We start from the raw sequence: 15,880 nt of genomic DNA on the forward strand, positions 1-15,880 counted from the left end.
AGATAAGAATAAATATTGCTGTCCGTACCCGAAGTCGACGAACATTTTAGACATGGTATGCAAAAGGCAATAGGGCAAGTGAAACGGTTAGCTTAAAATTAAACAATTGGACGTAGTATCATTGCAAAACGCCTGTTGTAGCATAAACCCAATATATTATATTTAAAAGAAATAGAGGTTCACCACACTTTTGAACAATGCAAGGCAAGACCGTCTTTTTGACTTGTCCCCTCAAGACAGTTTATTGGACTGCCCTATATGCGTGCGCACGTGGTTTGAGTGGTAATTCCGTTCTCTTCCCAGTTGGTTCCTTTCTCTTTTATTGTTACGATCAATTGCAAGGTCCAATAGTGGTACCATTTCAATGTACGGTTATTTCATCGTCGGTTATTAGAATGAACACCGCGCAACATTCAAAGGCAACCAGGTCAACTTTCCCCTCTCCGTTTGGATCCCTATCTTCTTGTAGATCAACTAATAAAAACCTATTTTAATTCGAATCATGGAATGTCCGATAACCCAACCAGGCTCCCTCCTCGATTCCTGTCCTTTGGGTATAATTTAGTCCCAATTCCAGAACACACTGTCATTTCTCTGCGCTTGTCCCATTGCGGCCACAGCAGGTTCACCCTCCCGCTTTGGTCTATTTCAGCAGCTTGAGCTGCAGCTCCTTTTAAGTAGCCTACCTTTCAGACGACACTTCCCCTCGCCATTGCAAGCATTCTGGGAAATGTAGTGATGGGCTTTTTTGCTATATTTATTAAATGACATATAATTCAGGCTATAATAGGCCTACTTCTATCAGTCAAAGTGAAATTAATAGCCCTAATGTAATTGAATATTTTTGAGCGATGTTATAGGCCATAGGCTATAGCTCACATCAATTTGGATGAATGACCAATTATAAAATATAAATGGGTGAATATTCAATAACAAAATAAATAATTTTAATGTAGGCCTACTTTGAATGCTCCTGAGAAAACCCCTTTTATTTTCTATAGGATAAAGTACGTTTTCATAATTTAATGTTTGTTATTTTCCTTTCTTCTATTTTGGTTCGTGCTGAGAGCGTCTCTGTCGCTGTCCATTTAAGCACCTTGGAGAACTCCCATCTGGAAGAGCGCGTCCGTAGAAGAGCGCGGTGGAAGTGGGATTGTGCGTAGGCTACGTCATGTCCACGGAAAATGACTGACGATCGAAAAAAAGAGCTCTCATCTTTTGTAAATACTGAATGACTCGCCGAGCTGACTATGGATGCTTGTTCCTTGATTGACTTTAATAGTATCGGGGCTACAGTCTATCTGTCTAACTAAGAATTCCTTGACGCGTTCTCCAAATTCCAATCGTGTTCCAAACGAGAGGGATCTGAACAATAGCCCATTCTTATACATTGGCCTGGTAAGACGATAACAAAAATGTGTCTTTGTCGTTGAGCATAACAGACAAAGTAAAACCAGTGTATTTAGTTTCTACCGTTCAGGATCAAAACAAAACATTATGCCATTCCATGTTAGTTGCTGATGGTCGTATATTTTAGTTTATGACATGTTAAAAGCTGATGATGTTTCACTGTAGATTGTAATTCGTTTGATTGGCCCAGGCAGATGCCAGTCAAGCGTCTTTGTGCCTGCATGGATCTGGTTGTAGGCTTAACACAGCAGCATGGGCAGCGCGCATTCCAACCGGCCTAAATATATCTGATAGGGACGCAGTGGGGGAAGGAGAGGGCGACAGGGCTTAGCTCTGGATATTTAGGCTTCGTGGTTAAAACGAGAAATTGACCTTCTGAAACGTAGTACAGTAACCTTTTTCACCAAGGAGGCGAAGTGGGGCCAACCCAAAATGCCCGCAATTCCGAGTTCTAGGTCCAGGACGCGGGATCGGAACAACGTCCTGAGCAGACCCGAGTTCATGTCCCTGAACCAGCCCCTTTGGAGCGGCAACTCGGAGAGCCAGGGAAACTCAAGGCGACCTGGTCAACCCAAACACCAAGCAAACCTGCCGTGCGACCCGCAGGAACCTACTGACAATGCCAACAAGGATCGGAAAGAGCCCACGAAACTGCCCGAGGAGGACTGTATCCAGCTGAACCCTTCCTTCATGGGGATAGCGATGAGCTCCCTCCTCGCCATTGACATTTGTCTGTCCAAGCGTCTGGGGGTCTGCGCCTATACGTCGTCGTCTTGGGGCACGGTTCGTTCCATGGTCACCCTACTTGCGTTCACCGGGCACGGCATCACGTGGATCATTGGCACTATCGTGTGCCTGACAAGGAGTAATACGCAGGCGGGACAAGAGGTCTTGGTCAATCTATTACTTGGTAAATGCACGCCTCACTCTACCCAAAACACATAGTGTAATAATTCAGTTATTTAATTGTACATGTATGATTCAGCTCTTATTTAATGGTTTTGTTATTATGCTATAGTGTGTCTATCAATGCATGCATTTTTAATAGGTATAGGCTAGGCAGTCTACTGATATGATCACATCTCTACTTCCTTATCCCAGGGCCTGTATTAGGCCTATATAACCCATGTCAATAGGCTAATATTTATGCCATGAAATGTTAACTTGTTAATGCTTCTCACTAAAATATGTCATTGTCCACCAGAATTTAAAGCATCCCATGGTAGAGGATCAGAAGCAGGTAATTAGGAAATCCCTTCATGGTCCCTCTCTCCTTCACCGAGCACAGAAGCAGGCCTGGAGAACAGCTGCTAGGCTCCACATATCACAAGTTTACTTTGGACTAAAGAACTATAAGTAGACATTTTACCAAGCCAGGGGCCTACATCGAAAGACTGTGAAGTCATTATCATCAGTGTCAAGCATAGCACTTCTTATCCCCACTATGGCAGTTGGTACAACATCTACAGTAGAATAATTTTCCAAAGTACCTTATTTAAGTAAATATACTTGATTATCCTTACTTCCTTAATAGGTGTTTTCCCTACATTAGATATAGTAATGCGAATGTTACAGATTTCTCTAACTAGCGGTAATGGAATCAACCTACAGTTGAAGTCGGAAGTTTACACACAGTAAACTTAGGTTGGAGTCATTATAACTCGTTTTTCAATCACTCCACAAATGTCTTGTTAACAAACTATAGATTTGGCAAATCAGTTAGGACATCTACTTTGTGCATGTCACAAGTCATTTCTCCAACAATTGTTTACAGACAGATTATTTCACTTATAACTCCCTGTATCACAATTCCAGTTAGTCAGAAGTTTACATACACTAAGTTGACTGTGCCTTTCAACAGCTTGGAAAATTCCAGAAAATTATGGATTGGTGTTCCGTCAATGGGACAGTTGTAAATCATGCAGCGCGTTTTGTCAAGATCACAGATTTTAGAGAAACAACAAATGTCGGTACATACAGTGGGGCAAAAAAGTATTTAGTCAGCCACCAATTGTGCAAGTTCTCTCACTTAAAAAGATGAGAGAGGCATGTAATCTTCATCATAGGTACACTTCAACTATGACAGACAGAATGAGAAGGAAAAAAATCCAGAAAATCACATTGTAGGATTTTTAATGAATTTATTTGCAAATTATGGTGGAAAATAAGTATTTGGTCACCTACAAACAAACAAGATGTCTGGCTCTCACAGACCTGTAACTTCTTCTTTAAGAGGCTCCCCTGTCCTCCACTCATTCATTACCTGTATTAATGGCACCTGTTTGAACTTGTTATCAGTATAAAAGACACCTCTCCACAACCTCAAACAGTCACACTCCAAACTCCACTATGGCCAAGACCAAAGAGCTGTCAAAGGACACCAGAAACAAAATTGTAGACCTGCACCAGGCTGGGAAGACTGAATCTGTAATAGGTAAGCAGCTTGGTTTGAAGAAATCAACTGTGGGAGCAATTATTAGGAAATGGAAGACATACAAAACCACTGATAATCTCCCTCGATCTGGGGCTCCACGCAAGATCTCACCCCGTGGGGTCAAAATGATCACAAGAACGGTGAGCAAAAATCCCAGAACCACACGGGGGGACCTAGTGAATGACCTGCAGAGAGCTGGGACCAAAGTAAAAAAGCCTACCATCAGTAACACACTACGCCGCCAGGGACTCAAATCCTGCAGTGCCAGACGTGTCCCCCTGCTTAAGCCAGTACATGTCCAGCCCGTCTGAAGTTTGCTAGAGAGCATTTGGATGATCCAGAAGAAGATTGGGAGAATGTCATATGGTCAGATGAAACCAAAAATATAACTTTTTGGTAAAAACTCAACTCGTCGTGTTTGGAGGACAAAGAATGCTGAGTTGCATCCAAAGAACACCATACCTACTGTGAAGCATGGGGGTGGAAACATCATGCTTTGGGGCTGTTTTTCTGCAAAGGGACAAGGATGACTGATCCGTGTAAAGGAAAGAATGAATGGGGCCATGTATCGTGAGATTTTGAGTGAAAACCTCCTTCCATCAGCAAGGGCATTGAAGATGAAACGTGGCTGGGTCTTTCAGCATGACAATGATCCCAAACACACCGCCCGGGCAACGGAGTGGCTTCATAAGAAGCATTTCAAGGTCCTGGAGTGGCCTAGCCAGTCTCCAGATCTCAACCCCATAGAAAATATTTGGAGGGAGATGAAAGTCCGTGTTGCCCAGCAACAGCCCCAAAACATCACTGCTGTAGAGGAGATCTGCATGGAGGAATGGGACAAAATACCAGCAACAGTGTGTGAAAACCTTGTGAAGACTTACAGAAAACATTTGACCTCTGTCATTGCCAACAAAGGTTATATAACAAAGTATTGAGATAAACTTTTGTTATTGACCAAATACTTATTTGCCACCATAATTTGCAAATAAATTCATAAAAAATCCTACAATGTGATTTTCTGGATTTTTTTTCTAATTTTGATGAAAATTACAGGCCTCTCTCATCTTTTTAAGTGGGAGAACTTGCACAATTGGTGGCTGACTAAATACTTTTTTGCCCCACTGTATAAGTGTCTTATATTGGCAGAAAGCTTAAATTCTTGTTAATTTAACTGCACTCTCCAATTTACAGTAGCTATTACTGCGAAAAAATGCCATGCTATTGTTTGAGGAGCGCTCCTAACAACAAAACACCTTTTTCCCCATGATAGGTTTGATAAATTCACCTCTGAAGTTGAAATGTGTACTTACATTCTGAAATCTTGCTCTGATTTATCATCTAAAGGGTCCCAGAGATAACAGGTAGTGTCGTTTTGTTAGATAAAATCCTTTTTCATATCTTAAAAAGGTCCATATAGCATGCATGATCGATTTTGTATTTCCATTCGTTCAATTTGCAAAGAAAGGAATCTGTGAAACTCTCACCCTAAACATTGTTTCAACAACTCAAATCACATTCGTATGTATTCCTCAGAGATTCTAGAAGGTAACAAGACTTCACTATGTCATTAGGGGTGTAGTATATCCTATAGGACACCATATTTGGTCAGAGAGCGACTCCTTCATGGCTCGCTGATGACGCAGGCGGCCATCACTTGACCGACTGTATCTTGACCAATCAGGGTCAATCAGGGTCAAACAAAGCTAGCTAGACTGTATCTAGACCAATCAGGGTCAAACAAAGCTAGCTAGATAGCCAATGATCTGGCTTTACGGGAGTATTCGGAAACCATGTATATGTCGTAAAATGTAGCTACTAACCTTGTATGACAGCATGCCTTTCAATTTAGGACAAAAATTATGCGGATTTTCAGAGTTATGAAGTTATGAAAAGGGGTTGTTTTGCAAATGTTGAACTTATAATATGGCTACTAATACATGTAAAGCTAAATCAAAGTCCAAGTATACAGATCTGACAATATTCTTGCAGAAAACTTTAATATGAATGCGAATGTCTCCTTCACGATTTGCCCAAATGTGCCTGGCGACTTCACACTAAAAGTCTTGTAGTTCACTCATACTTCAAGTTATCCATCTGGAACTTTGCACAAACACTGCTGTCATCTTGTGGACGCTATCATAATTACAATGAAAGTGATAGCTAGAACTGTGCCCTTTCTCTCGCATTTCAAAGATGGTGGAAGAAAAATACTTGTTGTTTTTTTCTTTGTATTTTCTGCTACCAGATCTATTGTGTTATATTCTCCTACATTCAATTCACATTTCCACAAACGTCAAAGTTGGCTTTCAAATGATACCAAGAATATGCTTATCCTTGCTTCAGGGCCTGAGCTACAGGCAGTTAGATTTGAGTATGTAATTTAGGCGAAAATAAAAAAGAAGGGGGCTATCCCTAACAAGTTTTAAACAGCTTGGAAAATTCCAGAAAAGGATGTCATGGCTTTAGAAGCTTCTGATAGGCTAATTGACATCATTTGAATCAATTGGAGGTGTACCTGTAGATGTATTTCAAGGCCTACCTTCAAACTCATGGAAAAATCAAAAGAAATCATCCAATAATCCAAAAATGTAGACCTCCACAAGTCTGGTTCATCCTTGGGAGCAATTTCCAAATGCCTGAAGGTACCACGCTCATCTGTACAAACAATAGTACGCAGGTATAAACACCATGGGACCACGCAGTCTTCAAACAGTCTTCATACAAAGTTGTGGCAAAATGGCTTAAGGACAACAAAGGCAAGGTATTGGAGTGGCCATCACAAAGCCCTGACCTCAATCCTATAGAAGATTTGTGGACAGAACTGAAAAAGCGTGTGCGAGCAAGGAGGCCTACAAACCTGACTCGGTTCCACCAGCTCTGTCAGGAGGAATGGGCCAAAATTCACCCAACTTTTTTGTGGGAAGCTTGTGGAAGGCTACCCGAAACATTTGACCCAAGTTAAACAATTTAAAGGCAATGCTACCACATACTAATTGAGTGTATGTAAACTTCTGACCCACTGGAATGTGATGAAGAAATTAAAGCTGAAATAAATCATTCTCTCTACTATTATTCTGACATGTCACATTCTTTAAAGTAAAGTGGTGATTCTAACTGACCAGGACGGGGAATTTTTACTAGGATTAAATGTCAGGAATTGTGAAAAAATGAGTTTAATGTATTTGGCTAAGGTGTATGTAAACTCCTGACTTCAACTGTAGATGGTGAACTAATTTTATGAGGTTATTTTGACACATGTCTGTGAAGGAAACCAGCAAGCTATATCCCAGACTGATAGTGTCAATTTATGCATTTCTCAGAACAAATTGGGGCCACTGTGCAGATATTTTCTTTTAGGGGGGGGGGGGGGGGGGGGGGGGGGGGGTGCGTGTGTGTGTGAGAGAGAGAGACTTCAAAAGTACTATACACACATTGTTCCCATTCAGCTATACCCACTGAAGCTAAGCAGTGTTGGTCCTGGTCGATCCCTGGATGGGAGACCAGATGCTGCTGGAAGTGGTGTTGGAGGTCCATTAGGAGGCACTCTTTTCTCTGGTCTATTATAATATCCCAATGCCCCAGTGCAGTGATTGGGGACATTGCCCTGTGTATGGTGCTGTCTTTTCCGGATGGGACGTTAAACGGGTATTCCTCACTCTCTGTGGGCTTCCAATATGGGCTGGTTCATACCAGTGAATTCACCATGTCCCTTTTGACACCTGAAATCTTGAGGGATTTTATTGTTACTCCTGTGCTGTGGATGCCTGGTTGCTTTGGGCTGATGTGTGTGAGAGGGTTGTGTGTGTTATACCAGTAGAGTGATTACTCAGAAAAACACTGCAAATCTGTGGACTAAATCTATATTGTGTTCAGTCTATAATCTGTTTAATTTGGTCAAATTTGGGCTATTGTGTTTGTAGCAATTTTCAGGTCCTTGTTCAGGTTATTAATAGTGATCCTTGATAGGATAGGGAACCACCATGTTTAAACAAGCATCCTGATTAAGGCAGCTGTGAATGCAGTATCATTCACAATAGCATCTCTATCTCGCTTCATTTTGCCTTCAGGTTGAGATCCGGTGACTGTGCTGGCCACTCCATTATAGACGGAATACCAGCTGACTGCTTCTTCCCTAAATAGTTCTTGCATAGTTTGGAACTGTGCTTTGGGTCATTGTCCTGTTGTGGGAGGAAATTGTCTCCAATTAAGCACCATCCACAGCATGGCGTTGCAAAAGGGAGTGATAGCCTTCCTTCTTCAAGATCCCTTTTACATTGTTCAACTCTCCCACTTTACCACCACCAAAGCACCCCCAGGCCATCACATTACCCCCACCATGCTTGACAGATGGCGTCAAGCACTCCTCCAGCATCTTTATTTTTTCCTCGTCTCACGAATGTTCTTCTTTGTGATCCGAACACCTCAAACTTAGATTTGTCTGTCCATAACACTTTTTTCCAATCTTCCTCTGTCCAGTGTCTGTGTTATTTTTCCCATCTTATTGCCCAGTCTGAGATGGCTTTTTCTTTGCAACTCTGCCTTGAAGGCCAGCATCCCGGAGTTGCCTCTTCACTTTTGACGTTGAGACTGGTGTTTTGCGGGTACTATTTAATGAAGCTGCCAGTTGAGGACTTGTAAGGCATCGGTTTCTCAAACTAGGCACTCTAATGTACTTGTCCTCTTGCTCAGGTGTGCACCGGAGTCTCCCACTCCTCTTTCTATTCTGGTTAGAGCCAGTTTGCACTGTTCTGTGAAGGGAGTAGTACACAGCGTTGTACGAGATCTTCAGTTTCTTGGCAATTTATCGCATGGAATAGCCTTAACTTCGCAGAACAAGAATAGACTCACAAGTTTGAGATGAAAGTTCTTTGTTTCTTGCCGTTTTGAGCTTGTAATCAAACTCAAATGCTGATGCTTCAGATACTCAACTAGTCTAAAGAAGGCCAGTTTTATTGCTTCTTTAATCAGGACAACAGTTTTCAGCTGTGCTAACATAATTGCAAAAGGGTTTTATTTTAAAATGATAAACTTGGATTAGCTAACACAACGTGCCATTGGAACACAGGAGTGATGGTTGCTGATAATGGGTCTCTGTGCGCCTATGTCGATATTCCATTAAAAATCAGACATTTCCAGCTACAATAGTCATTTACAACATTAACAATGTTTACACTGTATTTCTGATCAATTTGATGTTATTTTAATGGACAAAACACTTGCTTTTCTTTCAAAAACAAGGGCATTTCTAAGTGACCCCAAACTTCTGAACAGTAGTGTACATATTTTTAGCTTGGAAGTGCATCATAGATAACATTGACTCTAGGCTGGTGAAATCCGTGGCTCTCCTCCTCCCTCACCTTCAGTAGTGCTGAGGTGGGCTATATCAGGGGGCAGAGCACCATTGACTTTCATTGGCAGCTCAGCACTGTGCCCCCACTGTCCCAGAATGACCCAAAGGTACCTCATACTCACTTCCATGATGTCCACTCTCCTCTCTCTACCTTCTTTCAATTTCCTCTAACTTTCCTTTTTCATCCTTCCATCCTTAACTCCTTCCTATCTTTCCTTCCTTCATTTCCAACATCTCACCCTCTCTCATTCCATGCTTCCAACCTCCTTCATTCCACCAACTCCCAAATCTTAATGGTCTGTGAACACTGTGAATTCTAATTTGCTAGAAGTCTACTTCACAATAGAACTAGGGTGTTATGTGTGTGTGTGGGTGTACAGGAAGGAGACGGTGTCATCAATGTCTGAATCCTGAGTCCTGACAGGTTCCACAGGGTGGGGTGGAATCAAAATGAAAGGTGGGGATATTTTGGGCCGCACATAGAGGTTTGGATGCTACTAAAAGGAGACACTTTAGGACGGGATCAAGTTCTCTAGGTTAGTCATATCCAAATAGTGAATAATGATCTATCACACCCAATCATAAGTAAGTCTATTATACTGTACATCTATATTATTCAAGTCTTTTCCATTCTTATTACAAAGGTTTCAGGTGGAAAACGTTTCTATCTCAGTATTTCACTTGCAAAACCTCTCAGCGACATTCGCCTCAGATCAAATCACTACACAGATAGCCAAGTGCACATACAGTAAGCCAAAGCTGAACTATAAGCTAGGTGCTCTCAGTTCTGTGCTAGCTTCCAGACCTATTTAGAGAGTAACTGGGCTGCTAGCCTGATAATGTGGCCGATTGGGATGCCATAGCACAGAGGCTTATACATTTTGATCACACACAGGGAAGAGAGAGGGTATGTAGCGATGCGCACCTGTTCCACAAACTCTTGGCTCTTCTTAACCTTTTACTAAAGTGGGCTAAATCAGGGTCACACAGAGTGTTTCTTGGTAGTCTGAAACAAATCTACTTTGAAACACACTTCACACACATGGTTATGGCCTTTCAAAAAAGAAGACACCTGTACATGTCGGATATACAGTGCCATGCGAAAGTATTCGGCCCCCTTGAACTTTGCGACCTTTTGCCACATTTCAGGCTTCAAACATAAAGATATAAAATTGTATTTTTTTGAGAAGAATCAACAACAAGTGGGACACAATCATGAAGTGGAACGACATTTATTGGATATTTCAAACTTTTTTAACAAATCAATAACTGAAAAATTGGGCGTGCAAAATTATTCAGCCCCTTTACTTTCAGTGCAGCAAACTCTCTCCAGAAGTTCAGTGAGGATCTCTGAATGATCAAATGTTGACCTAAATGACTAATGATGATAAATACAATCCACCTGTGTGTAATCAAGTCTCCGTATAAATGCACCTGCACTGTGATAGTCTCAGAGGTCCGTTAAAAGCGCAGAGAGCATCATGAAGAACAAGAAACACACCAGGCAGGTCCGAGATACTGTTGTGAAGAAGTTTAAAGCCGGATTTGGATACAAAAAGATTTCCCAAGCTTTAAACATCCCAAGGAGCACTGTGCAAGCGATAATATTGAAATGGAAGGAGTATCAGACCACTGCAAATCTACCAAGACCTGGCCGTCCCTCTAAACTTTCAGCTCATACAAGGAGAAGACTGATCAGAGATGCAGCCAAGAGGCCCATGATCACTTTGGATGAACTGCAGAGATCTACAGCTGAGGTGGGAGACTCTGTCCATAGGACAACAATCAGTCGTATATTGCACAAATCTGGCCTTTATGGAAGAGTGGCAAGAAGAAAGCCATTTCTTAAAGATATCCATAAAAAGTGTTGTTTAAAGTTTGCCACAAGCCACCTGGGAGACACACCAAACATGTGGAAGAAGGTGCTCTGGTCAGATGAAACCAAAATTGAACTTTTTGGCAACAATGCAAAACGTTATGTTTGGCGTAAAAGCAACACAGCTGAACACACCATCCCCACTGTCAAACATGGTGGTGGCAGCATCATGGTTTGGGCCTGCTTTCCTTCAGCAGGGACAGGGAAGATGGTTAAAATTGATGGGAAGATGGATGGAGCCAAATACAGGACCATTCTGGAAGAAAACCTGATGGAGTCTGCAAAAGACCTGAGACTGGGATGGAGATTTGTCTTCCAACAAGACAATGATCCAAAACATAAAGCAAAATCTACAATGGAATGGTTCAAAAATAAACATATCCAGGTGTTAGAATGGCCAAGTCAAAGTCCAGACCTGAATCCAATCGAGAATCTGTGGAAAGAACTGAAAACTGCTGTTCAAAAATGCTCTCCGTCCAACCTCACTGAGCTCGAGCTGTTTTGCAAGGAGGAATGGGAAAAAATGTCAGTCTCTCGATGTGCAAAACTGATAGAGACATACCCCAAGCGACTTACAGCTGTAATCGCAGCAAAAGGTGGCGCTACAAAGTATTTACTTAAGGGGGCTGAATAATTTTGCACGCCCAATTTTTCAGTTTTTGATTTGTTAAAAAAGTTTGAAATATCCAATAAATGTCGTTCCACTTCATGATTGTGTCCCACTTGTTGTTGATTCTTCACAAAAAAATACAGTTTTATATCTTTATGTTTGAAGCCTGAAATGTGGCAAAAGGTCGCAAAGTTCAAGGGGGCCGAATACTTTCGCAAGGCACTGTAGAGTTGGAATGTATTCAATTTTGAGTTTATATACACTACCGGTCAAACCTTTTAGAAAAACTATTCATTCAAGGACTTTTCTTTATTTAGAACATTTTCTACATTGTAGAATAATAGTGAAGACATCAAAACTATTAAATAGCACATATGGACAAACAAATCAAAAAAATATTTTATATTTGAGATTTTTCAAATATCCACCCTTTGCCTTGATGACAGCTTTGCACACTCTTGGCATTCTCTCAACCAGCTTCACTTGGAGTGCTTTTCCAACAGTCTTGAAGGAGTTCCCACATATGCTGAGCACTTGTTGGCTACTTTTCCTTCACTCTACGGTCCAACTCATCCCAAACCATCTCAATTTGGTTGAGGTCGGAGGATTGTGGAGGCCAGGTCATCTGATGCAGCACTCCATCTCTCTCCTTCTTGGTCAAATAGCCCTTACACAGCCTGGAGGTGTGTTTGGTCATTGTCCTGTTGAAAAACAAATGATAGTCCCACTAAGCACAAAACAGATGGGGTGGCGTATTACTGCAGAATGCTGTGGTAGCCATGCTGGTTAAGTGTGCCTTGAATTCTAAATAAATCACAGACAGTGTCACCAGCAAAGCACCCCCACACTATAACACCTCCTCCTCTGCGCTTTACGGTGAGAAATACATATGCGGAGATCATTCGTTCACCCACACCGCTTCTCACAAAGACACGGCGGTTGGAACCAAAAAAACTCAAATTTGGACTCCAGACCAAAGAACAAATTTCCACCAGTCTAATGTCCATTGCTCGTGTTTCTTGGCCCAAGCAATTATCTTTTTATTATTGGTGTCCTTTAGTAGTGGTTTCTTTGCAGCAATTCTACCATGAAGGCCTGAGTCACGCATTCTCTTCTGAACAGTTGATGTTGAGATGTGTCTGTTACTTGAACTTTGTGAAGCATTTATTTGGGCTGCTATTTCTGAGGCTGGTAACTCTAATGAACTTATCCTCTGCAGCAGAAGTAACTCTGGGGCTTCCTTTCCTGAGGCTGTCCTCATGAGAGCCAGTTTCACAAAACGCTTGATGGTTTTTGCGACCGCACTTGAACAAACTTTCAAAGTTCTTGAAATGTTCCATATTGACTGATCTTCATGTCTTAAAGTAATGATGTACTGTCGTTTCTTTTTGCTTATTTGAGCGGTTCTTGCCTTAGCCATATTTGGTAAAAGACCAAGTCTATATGATCTTCTGTATACGCCCCTAACTTGTCACAACACAGCCGATTGGCTCAAACCGATTGGCTCAAAAAATTAATTCCACAAATAACTTTTAAGAAGCCACACCTGTTAATTGAAATGCATTCCAATTGACTACCCAATGAAGCTGGTAGAGAATGCCAAGAGTGTGCAAAGCCGTCATCAAGGCAAAGGGTGGCTATTTGAAGAATCTCAAATATAAAATATATATTTATTTAACACTTTTTTGGTTACTACATTATTCCATATATGTTATTTCATAGTTTTGATGTCTTCACTAGAAAATAGTAAAAATAAAGAAAAACTCTTGAATGAGTACTTTTGACCGGTAGTGTACATCACAGAAGACTGAAATATAACAAAACTGTTTGACATAGAAACACCAGATTTTCTGCAGATTAAAACAATTAAATAATGTTTATTAATTATGAAATTATGAAAAATATGAATAACATTCCACCATGAGGTCACAAGGTCATTTGACTGCAGGAAAGGGCTACCAGCCACTGTGTCATTGCTGGGGTACCGCCTGGCCTGCCTCATTGCTTCATTACTGATGCTTTGCCCTATAACAGATATAGAGCAAATTACATGAACTATAAGCTAATTGGTCTCCATGGGTTTTTGACTGGAGATATTGTGTGTTGTGGTTTATTGACCTTAATTGATTTAGTTTGGCTGTTTCATGCAACATCTTCTCTCCTCAGCCCTCCTGCTTGACGTCATGACAGTGGCCGGAGTCCAGAAGCTGATCAAACGCAAAGGACCCTGGGAGATAAGTCCGGGATTCCTGGACTACAGTGTCATGGATGTGTACTCCTTCCCAGCGGCCCACGCCAGCCGTGCCGCCATGGTGTCCAAGTTCTTGCTTTCCCACCTGGTCCTGGCCGTCCCTCTTCGCATCCTGCTGGTGCTCTGGGCCTTCCTGGTGGGTATGTCCCGGGTGCTGTTGGGTAGACACCACCTGACCGACATGGCGTGCGGCTTCGCCCTGGGCCTTCTGCACTTCAGCCTGGTGGAGACAGTGTGGCTGTCGTCCAGCACCTGTCAAACCCTCATCTCTATAGGGACCCTCAGCTGGAGCTCCTTCTACTGAACACAGGGCCAGGAGTTCTTCCTGATGTGATCTGAGTTTTCCCTGATCAAGGCCTACTGTCAAAGGCTGCATTAGACCTACGTATAGGCTTTATCTTGATTTCCTTTCAATTATGTTGTTTGTATTTTTCTGCTGGAAACGATCATTTGTTTAAACTACACATTTTTGAGAAACAGGTGGACTGGACTCCAAATGTGAATAGATTTTTGCTGTCTTTGAATTGTGCTGTATGTGTTAAACAAAAACATGATTGTTGTCTTGAAAATCAGGGATTTTGCTACAATCTTAAATATTTATCCTATCCAAATACGTTTCAAAAGATAGTTTTGATTAGTTTAAGGCAAGCTGTTTCATCATAGATCTGTATGTTGTATATTCCACATTGTTTGCCTTCTCTGCTGCAATCTAAGCATTAACCAAGCAGATAGACACAGTTAGTTTATGGTGCTGATTTCATGCCTCACTGAGTAACTGAAAAACGTCTGTGGTGAAGTCAACTACAGTGCATCAGGCTTGGGGTTACCATTGATACTGTGACATATGTGTGTGTGTATATGGGTGATTGTGTGTGTGCATATGTGTTACGCTCGTCGTTGGAAGGAGTAGACCAAGGTGTAGTGTGGTAGGCGTACATCTTTCTTTTATTGATGACACTGAAAAAAACAACAAATACAAACCGAAACGCACAATTCTGTAGGGCTGGAAAGCAACAGTACAAAAACAAGATCCCACAAACTAAGGTGGAAAAAAGGCTGCCTAAGTATGATCCCCAATCAGAGACAACGATAGACAGCTGCCTCTGATTGGGAACCATACCCGGCCAACAAAGAAATAGACAACATAGATTGCCCACCCTAGTCACACCCTGACCTAACCAAATAGAGAATTAAAAGATCTCTAAGGTCAGGGCATGACAATATGTCTGTGTGTGTTTGTATGCCTCCATGCAAGATTTCTTATGTGTGTACCTTTGTGAGTCAAACGTAATGTCTTTTGGAGGGTAAAAGTCACTGAGTAAACCTTTGCTGGTCCGGAATGTTCACTGGCATGTACAAAAAATGAATTATACCCAATATCAAAGGCTTTTTACCTACTGTATGCCTTCGGTCTTCTGCTATGTCTTTTTTTTTGTCTTTTTTGTTATATTATGGACTTGGCAACCAAACTATTTAAGCTGTAGCCTTTTTGCTTTCGGATTGTGTGTGTGTGTGTGTGTGTGTGTGTGTGTGTGTGTGTGTGTGTGTGTGTGTGTGTGTGTGTGTGTGTGTGTGTGTAATATTGCATTAGTGCAAGTCAGCATGTTTTGTTTTGTACAAGGATGACAAGAAAGTCATCTTTTCATGCAGTGTTTGAATTTATCCAGTCTAATTTGCTAAATTAAGAAGATGGCTGGATAGTCTTTATACAGTGCCTTGCGAAAGTATTCGGCCCCCTTGAACTTTGCGACCTTTTGCCACATTTCAGGCTTCAAACATAAAGATATAAAACTGTATTTTTTTGTGAAGAATCAACAACAAGTGGGACACAATCATGAAGTGGAACGACATTTATTGGATATTTCAAACTTTTTTAACAAATCAAAAACTGAAAAATTGGGCGTGCAAAATCATTCAGCCCCCTTAAGTTAATACTTTGTAGCGCCACC

General features: G+C 41.5%; 1 protein-coding gene across 1 annotated transcript; it reads left to right on the forward strand.

The window, feature by feature from the left end:
• The first annotated feature begins 1,153 nt into the window (after positions 1-1,153).
• On the forward strand, positions 1,154-15,324 carry LOC110509828 (inactive phospholipid phosphatase 7). The gene is made up of 2 exons (XM_021590958.2): positions 1,154-2,320; positions 13,847-15,324. Exons 1-2 carry the CDS (start codon positions 1,843-1,845, stop codon positions 14,233-14,235), a joined length of 867 nt encoding a protein of 288 aa, XP_021446633.1. The 5' UTR covers positions 1,154-1,842; the 3' UTR covers positions 14,236-15,324.
• The last annotated feature ends 556 nt before the right edge of the window (positions 15,325-15,880 follow it).

This window comes from Oncorhynchus mykiss, chromosome Y (assembly GCF_013265735.2).
Source record: "Oncorhynchus mykiss isolate Arlee chromosome Y, USDA_OmykA_1.1, whole genome shotgun sequence".
NCBI classification, from domain to species: Eukaryota; Metazoa; Chordata; class Actinopteri; order Salmoniformes; family Salmonidae; genus Oncorhynchus; species Oncorhynchus mykiss.